The sequence below is a fragment of the Chionomys nivalis genome, chromosome 5 (genome assembly GCF_950005125.1).
Source record: "Chionomys nivalis chromosome 5, mChiNiv1.1, whole genome shotgun sequence".
NCBI lineage: Eukaryota > Metazoa > Chordata > Mammalia > Rodentia > Cricetidae > Chionomys > Chionomys nivalis.
This window is the reverse complement of record NC_080090.1, coordinates 29221628-29244791: the sequence shown is the minus strand read 5'-3', so window position 1 is coordinate 29244791 and position 23164 is coordinate 29221628. Positions and strand designations below refer to the sequence as shown.

The window sequence follows — 23164 nt, the reverse complement described above, 5'->3', positions numbered from 1 at the left end:
TATATGAGCAATAGCAACCACTGTTAATCTTGTTTAGCAAAACAATTTTATTTATTTGCTTGTGTGAAAGATTTTTATTACCCTGCTTTAGCTTAGACATCCTTGGAAATTTAAGTGGCTCTGATTCTTACCAATTCAGCGTGCAGTGCTATCTGTTTTGCCAATCCAACAGAATCACAAATCTAAAAGGAGGAAAAAGAAAGACCTCAGATACTTTTCTATTACACTATAATTTTTAAATGCCCAAATGGATGACATAACTAGTTTTAAAATAGTGCAAGATAACATACTAATTTAAATTAAAAAATGTAAAAATATTTCAGCCAAAAAAAAAAAAATTAAGCATGTTTTCTTTAGAATCTTCTGAAGAAACTTCTACTGCTGGCTTTTCCCTCAATCGTGTGCCCATCCTGCTTCTCATTATATCAACTCATTACTGATGGAGACGATTACAGAGATCTACAACTGGTCAAAGTGTGGACAATAAGTGACTGTAGGGTGCTCAGGCCCAATCGACTCATCTACAGCACAACCCTATACCTCAGGCTACGGGAAATCATGTGAGAAAGAGTAGAAAAGACTGTAAGAGCCTGAAGACCAGGACATCTGCTGCAAGATAGTGTCTCCTAGACATGACAGGGAAGATGTATCCATAAAATCTCAACAATATGGTTACCTAAACAAGACCTGGAAATAGACAATTCCTGTCCCTAGATGAAGAGCTACAGGCAACCAATGGTTGCTGAGAATGGAAGAATCTGTTTTGTCTAGGGACAAGCCCCAATAGGTTATTCAATTCTAAGTCGTCAGCCCTAAACACATGCATATAAAAGCAACACTAAATGGACTCAGTAAGGCTTATACACATATACACACACCAATAATAATAATAATTAAAGTCATGGATTTTCAAGGAGGACGAAGGAGGAGTTGGAAAGAGGAGAGGGAGGAGAGGAAATGAGGTAGACACAGCACTCGTATGACATTATCAAAAACACAAAAAAACCAAAACTTTACAAAATCATTACTGAACTAGTAAGCTGTGCAAACATGAATTTTTTGGGTGGTGATACTGACATAAATTAGTAACACCTAAAAATGACTATGGGAATGTATTATATTTCCAGGAGAAGTTAACATGGCAAGAAAACGGAACCAGCTATCAACAGCTTACAGAACCTGACAGGCTCCACTCATCACGGTGGCTCTCTCCAGAGCAGCGCGCTTTCATCAAGCAGCTCAGCTCGACTAGGCATAACCTGAGAGACTCTGATAGGTATTTTATAAAACAAACATTCTGAAAGCCAGGTACCTTTTCCCCCTCGTTGTTTGATTCAAATATATAGCAGACTGATGACAAACTACTTTCACTTCTTCCGCCTGATGTCCGGAGAACAAATCCAAAAAGTCGTTTATTTTCTTGGTGTGTAGCATATAAAACTACACACGGTAATGGAAACTGCCACAGAAACACCATAAACAAATATGAGATCTTCCAAATCATTACAGCAGCATTCAGATGATAAACTCTCATGTTAAATTCTAAAAATATTGCAAATAGAATCTTAAAGACAAATTTTAAATTGAATCTAGTAACAAATCATACTATATTTGGGTCGGATATTACGAAAAAAACATATTAATTACTAAGTCTTATTTAATAACATATTTATCAATACAAATTTAACTACAAAAATAATTTAGTAAATAATTAAACAAAAACATACAGTTGCACCTATAAAGAAATATAGAATTATAGAATAAACTCAATTATGTTTATGTTTTGATTCCTACTGCTAATTTCCTTGGCATATAAATTCTCTAGAGATAAAAACTATTAATTGCACCAAAATGTGTTGAATCTTTAAGTTACACAGTGCTCAATAATTTTGTGGAGCTGGCACTATATGTAACTATCGCCTAAAGATCAATCTTAAGTGATACTGTCATACTAGGACACATAGGACCAGATTATTATCAAACTATAAAATTAATATATAAACAAAAGATACTTAAAGCTTGAATCACACAGAACTCACTGTGAGCCTTGTAACTTGGGTCTGCGGATCAATTAACCTACAATAATTAAGAATTTGGAAAACAACTTTTTAATTAGGCTGAATTAAAAAATTATTTTTCCTGTAAGGTTTATTTTGGAGAGGTTACTACTTACTTCAAACAGTCACAGGTGACTAACAGATGTGATTCTGTCATACGGAAGATGTTGTGGATGGCCCGAGCAGCTAGGATCTGGCGCATTGTTTCGTAGACAACGTCTGGATGGTCATCTGACTTTACCTCCATAGAACCAAGGAATCGGACAATGAAGAGCTGATGAAGAATAGAGTCTGCAACACAACATGGTACATATGGTGTAGGGATGTGTTTTGGTTTTGGTTCTGCAGCACAACTCTCCTGCTTTAGCATCCCAGATGCTGGTACTACAAGCACATGCCATTCTACTTAAATACTTATGTATCTTTAAACCTCAAAGTTCTTTCCCAAGAAAAATAATATACTGCATGGTTTTAGATTTTCCAATGAAAAATAAAACCTAAAGGAGGTATTTAAAAATAACCTTTAACACTACAGTGTTCAAGCTTTAGGAAAATTAAGGCCTCAGTTTCAATCAGCAAAATATAATGTTACAGTGACCTGGTTTGTGGTGGTCTGGATGAAAACGGCCCCCACAGGCTTACAAGGAGTGGCATTATTGGAGGTATGGCCTTGTGTAGTAGTGTGGTCTTGTTGGAGGAAGTGTGTCACTGGGTGGTGAGATTTGATGTTTCAGAAGCTCAAGTCAGACCCAGTGGCTCACTCTTTCTTTCTGCTGCCTGCCAATCCAGATAGAGAACACTAGGCTCCTTCTCCAGCACCAGGTCTGCCTGCATGTTTCCATGCTTCCTGCCATGATGACAATGGACTAAATCTCTGAACTCTAAGACAGCTCCAATTAAATGTTTTCCTTTATAAGAGTTGCCATGGTCATGGTGTCTTCTCACAGTAATAGAAACTTTAAGTTCCAGATAAAAAAGAATTCTTTGTATTATTCCTATAACTTTACTGTAAGTTTAAAATTTTATTTAAGAAAAATAGCTGCAGCCAGGCGTGGTGGCGCACACCTTTAATCCCAGCACTTGAGAGGCAGAGGCAAATGGATCCCTGTGAGTCTGAGGCCAGTCTGGTCTACAGAGTGAGTTCCAAGACAGCCAGAGCTCCGTGACACAGAGAAACCCTGTTTCAAACCAGCACCCCCCCCCCCAAAGAAAAGGAAGGAAGGAAGAAGAGAGGGAGGGAGGAAGAGAGATGGTTAGAGAGAGAAAGAAATGAAAGAAAGAATAAATGAACGACAGCTGCTACTGGGTCTCAGACTGGTGACTCAGCGTGTTATGGGTTAAGTATTTGCTGCATAAGCATGAGGACTTGACCTCAGATGCCTAGCACCCACATGAAAGCTGGCTTCCAGAGCAGATGAGACAGTGGGTATCTATAACCCCAGGGCTTACGGGCATAAGGAAGGGACACAGAGAGAGAGAACTTTTGGCTAGCAAACTCCAGATTCAGTGAGGGGTCATGTCTCAAAAAATAGGTGAAAAAGGATAGAGGAGGTTACCCAGTATGGACCTTTGGCCTACACAAGCACAAACATGTATGCATGCACTTGCACACACACAAACAGAAAACCGACAGATACACAAAACACACATACACACAATACATACAATAAAATCAACAACAAACCCAGCTACTGGCTGAGTAACTTGGCACATGCCTTGTAATCCTAGTACTTGGGAAGAAGGCAAGAGTCATCCTTGGCTACATAGTGAATTTGAAGGTAGTCTAGTTATTTGAAAAGTGTCTTTTAAAAAAAATATAAGGTACTGGAAAACTGAACATACCCTTCCCCCACCCAACCCACCCAGGTCCCACATCAAGTGCCTCAGCCTAGTCTGGCCACCCCAGGCTGAGCAGCAACCAACCTCTGGGATTCCACCAAGACCTATTCTGTCTACCCGCAACCTACAAGCCCTCATACACCACATCCAACCTCTCTACCTTGCCATACCTAGCCCTTCATTCCAGGCTTGGACCATAAAATAAATGCTGTACACCAGCCCAGTCCACTCTGTTCACTTGAACTCCTTCCACCTAAGTCATTTCTCCGCTCTAGGCTTAACCCACCTGTACATCCTTTCTTGTGACCCAATTTGCTCTGTTCATACTAGTCAAAACTAAGAAATCCATATGCCCAGATGTTATCGCAAGAATACAAACAATATGAAAAGAATATCGCAATGAGTTCTACCTTCAGTTTCTGACTTTGTGCCTCCTCCGGATTCTCCAAATGGATTTGTACGTCTGAAGTTTAGGAAAAAATATGAACAAATAGGTCAATCACCATGAGCCACGTGGAAGAGAACAGAATTAAAAATTGAGTCATACAACTTTACATGTTTATAAAGAGAAGTTTTAGAACTCTCTGTTAATGAACAATAGGATGGCCAAAATACATGAGCATCACTCTCACACTGAGTAATAGGCCAACCCAATGGATCTCCATTGGCTGATTTATCTACTGCAATCTTCTGTTGCTGTATTTATTTAGTAGACATAAACTCAGCCACACACAACAAAAATCCTCAAACTGTTTTCCAAAAGTTTTCAAATTTAAACAAGTTAACATAAAGGAAGACTAATGTGGCAATAATACTGGGAACTTATGAAAATGCCAGGGATTTCCTAGAACTGTAAAAATCTGAATCTGAGTTAAGTACAAATTGCAAATTAACTACAAAGATTTGAAAACTGTCTAGTTTTCCTGTTAATTGTATTTCCTACATCTGGGCCTATACATAGGTACTACATGTGTAAATAAGTACTAAGGGCTTGCCTAGGACGCACACAAAGACTAGGTTCGATTCCCAGCACCAAACAAAGAGAAACAAAACTAAACTCTTTATTACTCAAGATATAAGTAACAATGCAAGGATAAAAGTAAACCAAAGATTAAAAACTACTTCCCCCCATTCCTATTCTTAGCTTATGGCACAACTACAATGATAGAAGGGAAAAGTTCAGTTCAAAGGAAGTCTTGGAAGTAGCAGTCTAAAACTGGCATTAGAAACAGGACAGAAGCTAAGAACATGGCTCAGACATGGGTTTAACTCCCAAAATTTATGTAAAAAAGTCAAGCAGTCTGGTGTGGTGATGCATATCTTTAATCTCAGCACTCAGGAGGCAGAGGAAGGTGGATCTTTGAGGACAGCCTGGTCTACAGAGTAGAGTTCCAGGACAGCCAGGGATACACAGAGAAACCCTGTCTCAAACATCCCCCCACAAACAAACAAATAAATAAATGGATGGCCAAGCAAGGTTGTGTGCACTTGCTATCCCAGATCTGAGGAGGCAGAAATGGGTAGAGCCCAGGGTTCACTGGGTAGTGCAGAAATGCACCGCAGGTAGAATCATAACTTTCACAGATCACAGCACCTGTCTTCATGACAGCATCACTCACCTGCCTCCCTGGCCAAAGGCTTTTGCCTGGCCAGGCTGATCTTCACACACAGGAGAAATTATATCAAACTGTATTGGAGTATCTGGGGCAACAAGAGAATCTAGAGAGAGGGAAGCCAAATTTGCAGACTCTGATCCCAAGGATCCTGAACTGCTGGTCCGAGCTGTGGGTGGCCGAGATGGTCTAAAGACAAAGGAAAACAAAAAGGCACTAAATTTAGTTTTTTTATTTCAGAAGTGCAATGCTTAACAGACTACAAGAAAAGAAAACAATATTTTAAGTCAATAAAAGTATAAAGCAAATTCCAATAAAAGGCATTACCAAGGCAGGTATAGAAGCACTGACCTGTTATCCTAGCACTTAGGGTGTGAAGGCACAGAGGCACAAACCCTGGGCTGGCCTGTCTTCAAAATAAGACCCTGACTCAAAAAGTAAAAGCTTAATCCCAAATTAGCTAGCTATTTATTTAGTAAAAGATTCCTTTCTTGCTGGGTGGTGGTGGTGCACATCTTTAATCCCAGCACTCAGGAGGCAGAGGCAGGCCAGCCTGGTCTACAGAGTGAGTTCCAGGACAGCCAGAACTAAACTAAACAGTGAAACCTCGTCTCAAAAAATCAAAACAAAAAGATTCCTTTCTTTCCAATTAAAAATCATAAACCGAGACTTGGGAGATGAGTCAGCCAATAAAGTCCTGCTACCTAAGCAAGAGAACCTGGGTTTTAATCTTAAATTCTTGTATTTTAAAAAGCTGCCCATGGCAGCAGGCATCTGCAACAACAGCACTGGAGTGCTGAGAAAGGTAGATTCAAGGAACTCACTGGTCAGCCAGCCCACCGAATCAATGACGCCAGGTGTGTGAGAGACCCTGTCTCAAAAATAAAATTCTCCACCATATTAACCTCTGCCCTGCACAGGCACATATATGTCAACGTGTACCCATACACACATCCTTTATTAGAGAATTTACTGTTTTGAAAATATTCTTCTGTTATTCAGAGATGATCTGGTACTTATCTAAGTAGTACTGTTAAAATCAGATTGCTCACTACAGTTTAAACAGCTTATTTAACTGTCTGTTACATAGCCCCGTATACTAACTCACCCTGCGGGACGCAGGCTCTCATGTCTCTGCTGGAAAGATGGGGAAGGAGTGACAGCTTCCAGAACAGACTGATTTACTCGTGCAGCAGTTTCCTATTTTGTTTTGTTTAAAAAAAAAAAAAAAAGAAAGAAAAAGAAAAAGATTAGTATTAATAATATAAGAAACTAAAAGTTTGGTATATTTCTCAAAATGGTCACTAACTTTTTGAGTTACATTTAAAATACAAACTAAAGCTACTGAAATATTTCCATTCTCTGACCTTACTAGTAAGGTACATTAATTTCAATCATTATGAACTTCCTATAGTTGAAGAATAATTCTAATTTCTTTCTAAGAACACACACAATAAGAAAATACTCTTCCATTAATTCTTAACTACCAGTTATCTTGGATTAAGGTTTGTACTATCACCAAGCACACTGCCTAATTCAAAATATTTTATAGAACATAAAAATTTAGAAATAGAAAATACTCATTAAATATAAAAGAACTCTTCTAGAATAGTTATTAATTCATGAAATTATTGTAAATATCCTGGATGGCATCTCATTTTTACAAAAACAAAATTCTTTTTTCTAAATGAAAAGTCTTTAAATTTAAAACCTGGAAGTCATCTTTATCATTCTCTTATTTACCTTTTACTCAGTCGGTTACTAACTAGTCCAGACCCTCCTATCAAATCCACCATTACATCTATGGTAGCTTAAGCTGGGCATGGTGGCACATACCATTATCTGGGTTGGGGAGAGGGGCAGAGACAAGCAGAGAAACCCTATTGGAGTACAGTAAAGAGCTTAAGACTTAGACTTTCAGCTGAAATCATCAATCCCTACCCAGCTCTGAGAAGCACCTGGGTTTACAGCATAGCCAGCCCACGGAGACTGGGTTTAGACAGATCCTGTCTAGGACCGAGTCTTTTCCCAACTCTCATACAGCATGGTCTTATTCCACGCCTTCAACTACCAGTACCTTTGGATTCTACCTACACATCTGAACTGTACCTATGGCTAAATTTACAAGCTGAGGTCCACCAGGTTTGAAATCCTTGCTGCTCAAAGAATAATTTACAAACTGAGAATTCAAGCTATATCATTACAGATGTACCAAAATCATAATATTTATTTGAGCAAGATTTCCAGGTGATCTGTATGCAGACTCTAGTTTTCTATTCTGGACCAAAAACTTTTATTTACACTGCTGGTTCATTTACATGTCACTTCTGTTTCTAAGCTTTAGTTTTTATTGTATTATCTGCAACATAGCTCAGGTTTCTGTCATCTCCACAGAATTTTCACTAAATCAAAGTCCTCACTGATCCTAACATTCTCAGAATGTAAGCCTATGAGTGATCACCATGAGTGTTTTTTAAACCACATGCTTCTTTCTTTTTTTTTTTCTTTTTTTTTGATTTTCGAGACAGGGTTTCTCTGTAGCTTTTTGGTTCCTGTCCTGGAACTAGCTCTTGTAGACCAGGTTGGCCTTGAACTCCCAGAGATCCGCCTGCCTCTGCCTCCCGAGTGCTGGGATTAAAGGTGTGCGCCACCACCGCCTGGCAAACCACATGTTTCTTTTTTTTTTTTAAATATTTATTTATTTATTTATTTATTTATTTATTTATTATGTATACAATATTCTTTCTGCGTGTATGCCTGAAGTCCAGAAGAGAACACCAGACCTCATTACAGATGGTTGTGAGCCACCATGTGGTTGCTGGAATTGAACTCAGGACCTTTGGAAGAGCAGGCAATGCTCTTAACTGCTGAGCCATCTCTCCAGCCCAAACCACATGTTTCTTATCACAACATGTTGTACATAAAATGTCACACTGCTACCATTTCCCTTACCATCATGGCTAGAGGAAGCCATGAAGCTTCACCTACATTTTACCTACACCATGAAGCTAAACTGTCAATTCAATACCAGCTGAAGTAACTGATTTCAGTACATTTTAAAATAAAATACTGTTCTATGACAGACAATACATGGTATACTATATGGATTCTGTACTTGAGATTACATAATTTGAAAAAGGAAACAGCAATATAAACCACAAAATTACTTCACTCTGATAGATCTGAATAAGAAAATAAAAATAGTACCTCTGGATTTTCACTCAAGTATATTTGTTTAGATATGTTGTTTATTGTACAAATCCACTGAAAAGGAAAAAATAATTAAATATGATTACTAATTTTTTTTCAATAAAGTCTTTCTACTAAGGAAGACTATTCAATATTAAACTGAAACAGAATTTTCATTAGAAATAGCACACAATCTTCATAAGAAAATACCTTGGGGATGGGGATGTAGCTCAGTGGTAGAACATATACTTAACAAAACATGTAAGCCTCTGGATTCAATCCCCAGCACCACAAACAAACAAAACAAAAACAAGAGACCTAGCTATAAACATATGCATGCAAGCAATATCAGATTAATTATTTTTAAATAAACTTATTTATATAAGGCTATAAATAGTAATTACATTAAATTGTAACTTAATAATATATATTTATCTTTTTATACTACATCTTCCCTTGGTTCCCACCAAGCATGGTATTATGAACTCAGTCATCACCATAACACCTATGTAAAAATTTAAACACAAATTCTTTATGGGTAATGAACTTTATTTATCTTCCTTATTTCAAAATAGAAAACACTATTTCAGGGCTGGAGAGAAGGCTCAGCAGTTAAGAGCACTGCCTGTTCTTCCAAAGGTCCTGAGTTCAATTCCCAGCAACCACATGGTGGCTCACAACCATCTGTAATGAGATCTGGTGCCCTCTTCTGGCCTGCAGGCAGCCATGCAGACAGAATACTGAGAATACTGTATATATAATAAATAAATAAATCTTGAAAAAAAACAAAACAAAACACTATTCCACATCTTCTGCCTCACTCTCAAGGATTCCTGTGCCTAAGAGGCTCACGAAACTAATACCCTGGTAACCCACACAGAGAGCAAAAACATCTGTGTCCTCAAAAGCCACAACTACTCTTTCCCATGAGAAATAAATGCAGGTAGGTTTCTATAGAACTTCCAACTATAGGGGGTGGAGAGATGGCTCAGTGGTTAAGACCACTGACTGCTCTTCCAGAGGACCTGGGTTCAATTCCCAGCACCCACATGGCAGCTCACACTTGTCTGTGACTCCAGTTCCTGGGCTTCTGACACCCTCATATAAATACATATACATGTAGGCAAGGAACACAAAATAAAAATAAATTATAAAAAAATTTAAAAAGAATTTCCAACTCTGTCTTTTACCAATAAAATTATAATACTAAATAAAAATGCTTAAAAGTAAGCTACGGTATATTTCCATGAAGACTATTTCTGAAAAGTCTTTAAGATATCAGTCTTGCTATCACTTTACCTTCCATGTGTTGTATACTAGGAGTAAAAGTGGAGCCAAAACTAAAAGGCTTGTAAGGAAGAACAGAGACTCCCAAATCTTTGTTCTTCTGTCTTTCACTTTCCCAGCGTTCTAAGCTTTGGCTGCTCTCGTGGTAGCATGCCTGCGGCCACTGCACTCCAACACTCTAACCACAGCAAGGAGTGCCAAGGTCAGTGAGCTGGAGAGTCAAGGTCATCACTGAACAAAAGACTTTAAGACAGCACAGAGATGGTGGCTGAGGCCCCTCCAGCTGTAAAGCTGCTAGAAAACTAAGACTGCTGCTTGAGAATAGAGAACTTTTAAAATGTTTTTTAATTAACTAGGATTTTTCCAAATTTTCTATAACGAATACATTATGTTTTGTTCTCAGAAAAAAAAAACTAGTTTTAAATGTTAAATGTTGCTGAAAAATTAACCTTATAAAAAATTTTACCTCTTCATGGTCTTTTTTACTCTCTGCTTGCAAAATTGAAGATCTAGGGGGAAAAAAGAGTGAAAGCTTTAGCTTCAACTTTAAAATTAAAGAAAAAAACACAAGTGACAAGATTTTCTGGAAAGAAAACCACTCCAAGAGATTCTCTACTACACAATGTGCAAAATCAAACAGGAGCACCCATACTCAGAAGACGAAACGTAAAAGAAGAAAATGCACTTCAGCTTCCTGGCATTTCTACCGGTGATTTGACTAGAAAATACTAACTTCATTATTGACAGCTTCACACTCTATAAGGTTAAATAAAAGTTCCAACATATGAATCATTAACATAAATATATGGCCTTTGCCATTTTAAGAGAATATTGCAGTTTTTCTAGTTTTCTATCAATTCAGGAAAAATTGGAAACTATGCCAAGCATTAGCAAAAACTAAAAATACAAAAATGTAAAACACTGATAGTAACTTGCTAGCAACTTGCTAATCCTGCTAATGGAAACAGGAACACTCTAATATACAGCACTGACATTCATTGCATGTCTGTAGAAGGACTAACTAGGAAAATAACTATGTGGCTACGATACTGAGCAGAAATTAGCTTTTATGGAAAAAGGTACCTTAATGTACATTACTATTATGGAGTGAAAAAATGACTTTCAGAGAACCAAGAGGTTTCTTCTTTTTTTCTTATACATTTTTTGAAAGGTTTGTTTGTTTGTTTGTTTGTTATGTATGCAGTGTTCTATCTGCATGGACACCTGCTGGCCAGAAGAGGGTACTGAAATCCCATTACAGATGGTTGTGACCCACCATGTTCAATTCCTGGGAACTGAACTCAGAATCTCTAGAAGAGCAGCCAGTGCTCTTAAACTCTGAGCCATCTCTCTAGCCCCAGTTTCTTCTAAATAATAAGAAAGTTCAAAGGTCAAAATCAATCTCAGCTAACTTAAATATATATCATTAGGAAAATGTTTAAATTATGTTGTATTTTTCTAAGTATTATAATGCAGCCACTACAGATTTTATTTAATTGATTTGTTCTATTTATATGTATCTGAGTTGATGTGCGGCACATGAGTGTAGGTGTCCCTGGAGGACAGAAAAGGTGTCAGTTTCCCTATTACTGGAACTACCGGCAGTTTTGAGCCACCGGATGTGGGTGTTCAGAACTGGATATAGAAGCTCTGTAAAAGTAGCCAGTGTTCTTAACTGCTATTTCTCCAATCCTGTATTTTTTTTTAAATGGATGCAGATGCAATTTATGTATACAAAATATCCTTCAAGTATTTAAGAAAATATACTTAGCAGGCACGGTGACACACTTATAAACTACTAAACACTCCTAAACTACTTCAGAGACTAAGGTAAGAGGACCACAAACTGAAGGCCAGTCTAAACAACTTACTGAGAACCTGTCACAAAATGGAACTGTACAAAAAGGGCTGTGGCTCTAGCTCTGTGGTAAAGAATTGCCTAGCTCAAGGTTGTGGGTTCAAGGCAAAGGAGAAGAGGGGATAGGGAGAGGGAAGGAAGGAAAATGCATAAATAAAATTATAGGATTTTTTCTATTATCCTATTTATCTTTATGCTTTTCAAAAGAATTTTCCTACTCTATAGATTCTTGTTTAATGCAAAAGCAATAGAATTTTTTAGGAGCATGATAATAATGGACAAAATAAGCTACCCGGAAGTAAGTGATTAACATTTCAAAATAGAACCATTGTTAGAATCTATGTCATATATGGTGTGTTAAATTTCAACTCCTCACAATAACTGACAGCTCCTCTGCCTGTATTTGATGTATAGAAAAAGAGGTCAGAGAGGTTATAAGTAACTTGTCCAAGAACACAGAGTAAATAATAGCCCCTGGCTGGCATTCTAACTTATAGTGTCTTCCCACTAGTGTGCAGGATTCTTCAGTGACTAGTCTCAAACATGAAATGACAGGTCTGCACCATTTGTTGATTTGACAACTTCAAAGTATTAAAAAAAAATCATTTAAGTCAGAAAAAAATGAACTCATGTCTATTAAATTACAAAGCAAACTGCCTTAATAAAATGCTGTAGGAATTTAGCAGTCATTGTAGGGTAGACATTAGAATGAGTAGTTTTCACTATATCCAAGGTAAACATTACAGCAGACAGTTGTTTTCTAGAAGTCCTCTGACCTTGTGGGAAACAGTGATTCCGTGATGGTAGAACTGTCTTCTGAAGGGGCATTGCATCCTTCACATGACATTGGTCACTATAAGCGTCTGGAACACCTGAGGCTCTGGGATGACTGTGTATTGCAAAAGATACACAGGAAAAAGGACTAAGGTCATGAGGGCATGCAGTGCTTTCTTTTAGAGAGGCATATTAGATGAGATAGGGACCCTGTATGAGGAAACACTTTACCCAAAAAGCAACTCTGTGGAACAATAAATAAATACGTCTTGGTTGGCTGTTCACCAGAGGCTAAACCTTCCTACTGCCACACAGGCCTAAAAATTTCATCTTGGAGTGACCTCTTTCTTTGACCAACCCACACAACACAGAACACGCCAACAATACATAGGAATTCTAAATGTCTATATTAAACAAAAAGGAATTATTCTGCATTTTATTTTTAAATGTATGACTTAGCAGCAGCAGAAAAATACTAACTTTTTTCCGTCAAAAGAAGTGATCTGAAAACAGTATCGCCTGTCTTCACAGTCCACAGCCATAACTGAGCAGTTGTCTATGTCCATGGCCAGGCCTCCTGCCACATCTCCACGTGCTTGACTCATTAAGTTTCCACCCTGCGTGAAGTAAAACTGTCTATCCCAGGTAGATGACACCAAGCCTGTTTTACTAAAGAAAGTACATAGATATTTTAATAATGACACCTAAAAATCCCTTATCATCCACAGACACAAGAAAAAGCATGTGAAAACAAACAACTTGCGAAGAGGCACAAAGATATCAAGAAGACATACCACTTTTTCTCACTCTAAAATGATTTTATTCACGTTCACTCACTTGTGTAAAGTGTGTACAGTTTCAAAAACAGGAGTAGAAATTAGAAGTTGAAGCTGTTGAACTGACACATCAAAAATGTATATTCTAGTTCAATATTCAAGGGAAAAAATTCAATTTTATTTCTAGGATTAATCAACTTCACCATCCTATATCAAGTGAAGGCTGGGGACTTATCTCAATGGGGTAGCGTGTGTGTAGGATACTCAAGGACCTGGGTTCTAAGCCAGCATTGATAAAGGGAATAAAAAGAGATGGGGGTGGGGGAGGGGATTTGACCCAGTTTCAAATGAAAACTCAAATTTGACTTGATATAATCACATAGTTAAGTATGTAATTAATATTAATACAATGTTGTGATTATGATAGACTTATTTAGACTCAAATTGGTTTTATCTCTTTCATAAATCCAAATTATTCAATAAATAGTAAGGTAAAAATTTTGTTGTTTTGTTTTGAAGACAGGGTCCCTCTGTGCAGCCTTAGCTGTCTAGCAGTCACTTTGTAGATCAGGTTGGACTTGAACTCACAGATATCCATCTGCCTCTGCCTCCCAAGTGCTGGGATTAAAGACATGTACCTCACCACCTGGCTTTACGTAGTATATTTTTTTTTTAAGTATTCACGAATGTTCATATATCATCAGGCTCATATAAATACACCACTAAAAAGTTTCAACCTTGGGCTGCCAAGATGGCCCTAATGGTTCAAGTCACTTCCTGCATAGCTAGTGATTTGAGTTCTATCCCAAGCACCCCCATAGTGGAAAGAGAGGACCAGCTCCAACAAGCTGTCCTCTTACCTCCACTCCTAAACTGTGCTATAGCACGTATGCACAAAATAATAATAATAAAAATATGTACACACAAAGAAAATAAAAACATATTTTTTAAAAAGATTTAAACCTTTAGTAAAACCAAAACATCTGGCAAACAATACAAACTATACATTATACTTATTGGATATTACAAGATGAGATGTAAAAATAGCAATAGTTTTCTTACTTCCTAGCATTTAGGTATCCAGCCTTTCGGGTTAAATTTCTATTGACAGGAAACTTGGTGGGATCTGGGTCAGGCACGTATAAAGGGTCGCTGGCGACCTCCAAGTCTTCTATTGTTTGTTGCATGGTCTCTACATCACCATCCATTTCCCTTCGGACACTAATAAAGAAAACAGACCAGTTACTACCAGCCACAACCAACAAAAAATGCTGTATCAATCCTATGTGCCCATAAATTTAATTATTTAAAGAAGCAACTGTAAGATAGCTAAAGTAATATAAATTCATTTTAAACACCTTTTAAAACTTAGATATTTTGGCCAGGCAGTGGTGGCACACACCTTTAATCCCAGCACTCAGGAGGCAGAGGCAGGCAGATCTCTGTGAATTAGAGGCCAGTCTGGTCTACAAGAGCTAGTTCCACGACAGGTATCAAAGCTACACAGAGAAACTCTGATTTGGAAAAACTAAACAAAAATCAAAACAAAAAAGACAAACAAAAACAACCTTAGATATTTATAAACAATATCAAATTTGAACACTAGTAAACACCTAATTATAAAACAGTTCCCACAGTGCTTTGTGATATAGCAGACTTCTGTTCAAGCCTCAGCACTGCAAAAAAGAAAATAAAACATCCCAATTTCATCTTTCCATGCTCCAGATCAATAGTACTGCTACCCAGACAGCAGAGGTGATCACAAGTGCTGTCTCCCTTAACACTAGAGCACAAAAAACAAGATTTGCTTAGTAATCTTCCAAGTAATTTTTATGAATGAGACTTCAAAGAAAATTTCACTTAGAAATTATTACTGTTATGTATTTTTATTATTCAGATATAAAATCTACCTTTCAATTATTAAAACTGTCAAATTTCACAGTGTTATAAATCTAGCGTTTACATTCTAGGGAAAACATAGTAAAAAGTCCAAAATTTAGTCATAAAGCTAAGAAATACACTCATGGCAGGAAAACTAAAAGTTGTAAATGTTTAAATTATGGCATCCAGCAGTTAATGTAGTGCCACACTTTCATTTTAATGGAAACAAAATACTTACTTCTGAACACTTGTTCCAATATTAGCTAAAAATTCTTCCAGTTGTCCATTGAGATTTTCAGAGCCCATCTTAAAGAAACTTATCTGAGGTGGAGGAGGAGTAGAAGGTCATACAACACAAACGTGCACACAAAAGATATTCAGAGTAAATCCCATCAACAATTTCTAGGACAACAGATTAAATAGAAATGACACGGGATTATTCCATTTTTGAAGGAACAGGCTGTGGCTTATGATATCTACCAGACATAGAGCCACTGAGGAGACCAGAATTAAACCCCACCATGTATTCTTTTCCATATTTTAGGAGGACTTTACCCACTGTGTAACCCTGGGTGGCCTCTGGCATGATCAGGCTACTCTTATGCCCGAAGTGATATTCAAATTTTTGGGGTATTTTGTTTTGTTTTTGAGACAGGGTTTCTCTGTATGGCACTCGCTCTGTAGACTAGACTGCCTCTGCCTCCAGACTGCTGGGATTAAAGGCGTGCACCACCACCTCCTGTCTTTAGGAACTGATCTATTTCCCCAAACTCGAGTTTCTAGCCTCTTTCCTAAGGTGTACCTTTTTGGGCATTTGAACTACATTATTTTTTCATGCATATCAGTGTTCTGCCTGTGTGCATGTCTGTCCATCACGTGTATGAACATACCCTTGGAGCTCAGAAGAGAGTGTCAGATTCCCCATCCTACAGATACTGGAAATTGAATCTGGGTCCTCTAGAAAAGCAGTCAGTGCTCTTAACCACTGAGACATCTCTCTAGGCCCCTCATCTATTATTTTTGACTCAGGTAGTATGCAAACTTGCTCATTCTTTCTCAGATTTATGAAACAATAATGAAAAGAAACTCCAGCAGTGGGTATTACACTGAAATTCATCTAGTTTTCTGTTCACTGACTCAACTGTGGTGGAAAAAGTCTGAATAGAATGTGTTTTCAAAGGTCTGATCTCCAAAATATATAAAGAACTCAAGAAACTAGACTTTAAAAGGATAATTAACCCAATTAAAAAATGGGGCACTGAACTGAACAGAGAATTCTCATCAGAAGAAGTTAAAATGGCCAAAAGATACTTAAGGTCATGCTCAACCTCCTTAGCAATCAGAGAAATGCAAATCAAAACAACTTTGAGATATCATCTTACACCTGTCAGAATGGCTAAAATCAAAAACACCAAGGATAGCCTTTGCTGGAGAGGTTGTGGAGAAAGGGGTACCCTCATCCATTGCTGGTGGGACTGCAAACTTGTGCAACCACTTTGGAAATCAGTGTGGCGGTTTCTCAGAAAAATTGGGATCAACCTACCCCTGGACCCAGCAATAGCACTCTTGGGAATATACCCAAGAGATGCCCTATCATATGACAAAAGCATTTGTCCAACTATGTTCATAGCAGCATTATTTGTAATAGCCAGAACCTGGAAACAACCTAGATGCCCTTCAATAGAAGAATGGATGAAGAAAGTGTGGAATATATATACATTAGAGTACTACTCTGCGGTAAAAAACAATGACTTCTCGAATTTTGCATGCAAATGGATGGAAATAGAAAATACGATCCTGAGTGAGGTAACCCAGACCCAAAAAGAAGATCATGGGATGTACTCACTCATAATTGGTTTCTAGCCATGGATAGGGGCCACTGAGTCTATAATTTGTGATCCTAAAGAAGCTAAACAAGAGGGTAAACCCAAGGAAAAACATATAGATATCCTCCCAGCTATGGGAAATAGACAAGATTGATGGGCAAAAAATGGGAATCTTGGGGGGTGGGGTGGGATGGGGATGAGGATGAGGGGAGATGGGGAGAGAAAAGTGTGAAGGAGAGATGAGGGGAACTGGGGGAATCGGGGTGATTGGGGGTAAAGGAAGGTTGGATGGGGGAGCAGGGAAACTCATACCTTAGTTAAGGGAGCCACCTAAGGGTTGGCAAGATACTTGAACCTGGAATGGCTACCAGAAGCCCAGGGCAATGTCCCCAGTTAGTTCATTGGGGCACCTGAGGATAGGGAACCTGAAATGAACCTATCCTATAATCATACTGATGAATATCTTGCATATCGCCATAGAACCTTCATCTAGCGATGGATGGAGATAGAGACAGAGACCCACACTGGAGCACCGGACTGAGCTCCCAAGGTTATAATGAGGAGCAGAAGGAGAGAGAACATGAACAAGGAAGTCAGGACCATGAGGGGTGCACCCAACCACTGAGACAGGGGGGCCGATCTATTGGGAGCTCACCAAGGCCAGCTGGACTGCTACTGAAAAAAACATGGGATAAAACCGGACTCTCTTAATGTGGTGGACAATGAGAGCTGACGAGAGGCCAAGGAGAATGGCACAGAAACTTTCATCTGGCGATGGATCGAGAGAGAGACAGAGACCCAATTTGGATCAACCGTTTGAGCTCTTAAGGTCCAAATGAGGAGCAGAAGGAGGGAGAACATGAGCAAGGAAATCAGGACCACGAGGGGTGCACCCACCCACTGTGACAGTGGAACTAATCTATTGGGAGCTCTCCAAGGCCAGCTGGACTGGGACTGAATAAGCATGGGTTGAAACTGGACTCTCTGAACAAGGCGGACAATGAAGGCTGATGAGAAGCCAAGGACAATGGCACTAGGTTTCGATCCTAATACATGAACTGGCTTTGTGGAAGCGTAGCCTGTTTGGATGCTCACCTTCCTGGACCTAGATAGAAGTGGGAGGACCTTGGTCTTCATGTAGAGCAGGGAATTTGGACTGCTCTTCAGTATCGAGAGGGAGGGGGAGTGGACTAGGGGGAGGAGAAGTGGAGTGGGGATAGGGGGAGGGGAGCGGGGGGAGGGGGCAATATGTGGGAGGAAGGGGAGGGAAATGGGAAACGGGGAGCAGTTGGAAATTTTAAGTAAAAAAGAATAAAAAAAAAAAAAAAAAAAGAATGTGTTTTCATTTATTCTATAACATTTTAGAACTTCAAATGCAAAGGAAATTCATTCTCCCAACCTCATTAAAATAGGATAATCATTACAGTCTTTTTACTTTTTAAAACCACAATACAAATTAGTATGTTGACAACAGCTTACAATATTCTTAGAGTTAATGCAAATACCAAACCTAATACAAGGCTTTTAGAACGGATATAACCCAAAACATACTATGGTATTACCTGAGCCTGCATGTATCCAAGTAGAGGTTCTAACAAAGCTATTTTCTTCTTGTACTGAAGAGTATTTAATGCACAAAAATAATGCATCATCGTCTGGTGCTGTTTCTTCCTGGAAGTATACACATCCTCTGTTACTTCGTACTTTACCTTTGAATGAAGAGTAAAATAATTTTTTGAGTACAATAATAATTTTGAATTATCTTTAATAGAAGCTATGAAGAGTCTACCAAGGAAAACAGTGTATAAATAATCAATGAATGTAGCTTTTCTGTTTTCTACTCTATTCAAAAGCCATTACACACACTGAGTAAAATGATTTTTGTTTTCCAACCATATCCCTTACAAAAAGGAATATCTACATACAACTACAAATGTAAATACCTGTAACAAGCATGACAAAGAGAGCCCATCATACTTAGCCAGTGATATCCGATCTTATTCTGTTCACACCACATATTCTCTCTTCTGGGTTTCTCACTACCAGTCTTTTTTTTGAACCTGCTTATAGTAATAGTTTATTTATGTTTTAATAAATAAAGCTTATCTGAAGATCAGAGGGTAAAACTAAGCCACTAGAGGCCAGGCAGTGGTGGCACACGCCTTTAATCCCAGCACTAAAGGGGAATATAAGATGGAGGAGACAGATGCTCAGGGCTCTGTCTTCAGTCTCCCAGTCTTGCTAGAGGTATGACTTCTCTAGTGGCTTGGCTGTTTTCCTTTTCTGATCTTCAGCTTGAACCCCAATATCTGTCTCTGGGTCTTTATTATTCATACTGCACCTGCTCATTTTCCTAAGCTCACATTTAAAATAAACATATTTCCCTGAGTTATTTTACTCAACAAATTTTCATTGAGCATTTCTAGAGGTCTAATATGTATTAGGCTCTCTTTCCCTCCATCCCTTGGAGTACCTATCAAGTTCCAACATTATCCCAATGCACCAGTGATTTGGTGGCGGTAAATTCTCATCTCCTCCCTGGCACTCTCAAGCACCAGAGGAAAGCACATGGTTCTTCATGTGCTTCTGAGTATAAAAACGGGTGTTTATATGCAACGGAAATGCACAAAATCAAAACCAGTTTCTTCCTCGTGACACCTGTCCTTCCTTGTTTTTTCTTCTCTCAAAACTCCTTTTTCTCCTCTTTTACTAAGAACCTTTATCACAACTATACAAACTATGTTAGGGCTCTTTTTACTGTGTTTGCTCTAGTACTGCCCCTTTCATTCTCATTACAGCTTTTGTTTTATAGCTGTATGATGTCACCCACTTAAAACCCTTTGATGACTACTTACTTCCTCTAACACAAATTTCAAGGCCATAAATGTAGTAATTTGGGCCCAAACTATTCTTTGTTGGGCTTGGGGAGGTGGGGCGCTGTTGCTCTGTTTTAAAACATTCTGTAGCCCAGGCAAGGCTTCAACTCCAGGGCGTCCTCAAACTTTCAGTGCTCCGCCTGCTTTTGCCTCCCAAGTGCTGGGATGACATGTGTGAGCTACAACACCCAGCCCCCAACTACTTTGTTATTTCTGCCATCTCTCCCCAAACATATCCAAAGAAATGAAGGTAATGGTTTCCTCCCATCTCCGCATGCTTAAAATTTAGTGAAACCTGCTAAAACTCTACATTCACTATCCAATTTTATTTTCACAATTGTTTCATGGATTTTTGTTTTACATAGAGAATAAAGGCATAGAAGTAAGTAACTGGTAAGTGATTTCAAGTAAGGTAGTAGCATACCTCAGATATGTCACCAAAATTTTACCCTAGCACCAATATTCTAAACCCTTATATTCCCCAAACTCCAGAAACATGCCTCCACAGAAGAACTGCTTTGGTTTGGAATTTTTCTGTTTGTTTAGGAAAGTCCTTTTTAATCCCCAAAGGGCTGTCCACTTATCTACAATGCACATGTCACCTCCAAGTATTTTCTCCAACTCACCAATAAAGCTCTAGCTGTACAACTAGGAAAATCTCTATTACTGCATTTATCTCGTGTTAATCTAGAGTCTCTCCATCCTTGTACTCTGAAACGACGTATTCACACAAAAGCATTCAAGGAGTAAGAGTGGAGCCTACTCACATTGTTCCCCCAAGGTATCCAACATACTGCTTGATAAATAGATGTTCAACAATTATTCTAATTAAAAAAAAGATGAATGCTTTTTAAAAATACTTGGAATAGCCAAAAGCAATATAAAATGTGACAAATGTTATAGCCTAGACCCTTATATACTCCTCTAAGGCAAAAAAATTTCAAATTGTGTATGTTTTATTGGACAATTTGTGAACTAAATTAGAAACAAGAACCAGTTTGGAGGAATCATCACTGTGTGAGAATCATTCCCATTGCTGTCACAGTGGCTGCTGCACATTAAATGCTACTCAGCTGTCAGTCCCCATGAGCGGTCAATGTGCCTCTGCCTGCAGCTGTGGCCAGGGCGGCAAACACCAAGGCCTGCACAGAGATCCCCTCATGTGCAAGCACTGGTAGAAGCTATATCTCAGGCCTTGAAATCACCTAGAACTTGGTAATATTCTCTTTTTTAATCTTTATTTAAGTGCATTTGTCCACAAATCTTATGTAATACTCTGGGTTTCATTCCTTAAAGAAATATCGAAACATAAATATTTCCTTTAAGTAGAGAAAGCCTCATACCAGAATTTCATTGAGTTCTGTGTGTGACAATTCACTGAGGTTGTGTGGGACTTATTCTTTTTGTTTTAATCATATAATTTTTTTAATGAGTTTCCAGCACAGAGTGTTACCCAATTTAAGGTTACCTTTTCCTCACCCAAATCACCATGAATACTTATGAAATGAATTATCTTTTTCTTTTTGTAATTTTTTCCTTTCTTTTTGAGATTATAATATAAACACAACATTTCTCCCTTTCCTCCACCTAAAGTTTCTGATGTACTCCTCCTTGTTCTCTTTAAAATTTATGCCCTCTTTTTTTATTGTTATTGCATGCATATACTGTATCTCACAAGGTATTTCTGAATACATATGTGATCACATGAAAACAGAACATATGCAATATTATAAAAATACAAAAAAACAAGTTTTATATACTAGAAATCAGCTACATTTTTAAAATGGTTATGCTTAATTATAACATCAAATACTGGCAGAAGAAAAGCATTTTGTTTAAGAGACCAGTTATCAGAAAGATTCTGAACAGCTAGGAAAAAATAATTTGAGAGTAATACTACAGCAATGATCTGTTGGCTCTACTTTTTTGTTTGTTTGTTTGTTTGTTGTTTGTTTTTTTTTTCGAGACAGGGTTTCTCTGTGGTTTTGGAGCCTGCCCTGGAACTAGCTCTTGTAGACCAGGCTGGTCTCGAACTCACAGAGATCCGCCTGCCTCTGCCTCCCGAGTGCTGGGATTAAAGGCGTGCGCCACCACCGCCCGGCTTTGTTGGCTCTACTTTTAAGCAGAAAAAAGAAAAACTAAATCACCTAATGAAATGGCCATTAACTATGATACTGAAAACGTATACTAAATTGGAGAGATAATGGCTCAGCAGTAATGAGCACTCGCAGCTCCTAGCAGCTCTTCCAGAGGATTCAAGTTCAACTCCAACACCCACATGGTGGCTCACAACCATCCGGCATTCCAGTTCCAGGAGCTCTGACTCCCTCTTCTGGCCTCCCCTCGCACTTAACACACATGGAACACAGACATCCCTGCAACAAAACAGCTATACACACAAAAAAATAATTAAAAATGTTTTTAAAAGTGTGTACACACACCTTGTCATTTTCTCTCTTTTTTGACAATCGACTATATCTGTTAATTGCAGCATCATGATCTGGAAAACAGAAATGAGTGTTAACAGTACAACTGTACTTAGCAAAACTACACCTGTACTAGAGCTAGTTAAGAATACCCTTCCACGTGACCACTGTGTTCAAATTTCCCCACAGCCTAGTTTCCCTTAAATTAGGTGACTATATATCAAACTGATAGAAAATATTAATTTCCAAAAAAACTATGATCTACTAAAAGTGCCTGCTCTTTTTCAAAGGCAAATGGAGAAGCAGTTGACCTGAGGGAGGGGAAATGATTGGGAGGAATGGAGAGAGGGGAGGATGAGGTTGAGATGTTTTATATAGGAGAAGAATAAATAAAAAGAAAAAGGAAAAATTACTTTTAATTCTAAATTGGAAAACTTTTTTAAAAAAAAATAGGAGAGCTCAGTGGTAGAGTGCTTGCCTAGCATGCACAAGGCCCTGACTTCAAGACCCGACACAGAAAGAGAATATGAGAGGAAAAGAAAGAGGAAGAAAGAAAACTGGACTATTTAGGAAATAAGTAAAAGAGAATATTTACAACCTCTTTAGGCATTATGAAGATAGCAAGTTATAAGACTGATGTAATGGCCATTCAAATATTTTTTATAAAAAAGTATATTCAAAGTATCTCCATTGATTTAAATAATGTTAACCGGGTGGTGGTGGCGCACGCCTTTAATTCCAGCACTCAGGAGGCAGAGGCAG

General features: G+C 38.2%; 1 protein-coding gene across 1 annotated transcript in view; it reads right to left on the bottom strand.

The window, feature by feature from the left end:
* Window positions 1-23164, bottom strand: part of Appl1 (adaptor protein, phosphotyrosine interacting with PH domain and leucine zipper 1) — a 43147-nt gene that overhangs the window by 5326 nt on the left and 14657 nt on the right. Inside the window, exons 7-20 of the mRNA XM_057769434.1 lie at window positions 22418-22476; window positions 18668-18809; window positions 15513-15600; window positions 14456-14614; window positions 13098-13286; window positions 10452-10494; window positions 8717-8773; window positions 6618-6709; window positions 5516-5698; window positions 4307-4359; window positions 2174-2348; window positions 2040-2076; window positions 1313-1459; window positions 132-182 (exon numbers count right to left, since the gene is read on the bottom strand). Coding sequence (XP_057625417.1) covers window positions 132-182; window positions 1313-1459; window positions 2040-2076; window positions 2174-2348; window positions 4307-4359; window positions 5516-5698; window positions 6618-6709; window positions 8717-8773; window positions 10452-10494; window positions 13098-13286; window positions 14456-14614; window positions 15513-15600; window positions 18668-18809; window positions 22418-22476 — 1475 coding nt within the window. The remainder of the gene's footprint in view (window positions 1-131; window positions 183-1312; window positions 1460-2039; window positions 2077-2173; window positions 2349-4306; window positions 4360-5515; window positions 5699-6617; window positions 6710-8716; window positions 8774-10451; window positions 10495-13097; window positions 13287-14455; window positions 14615-15512; window positions 15601-18667; window positions 18810-22417; window positions 22477-23164) is intronic.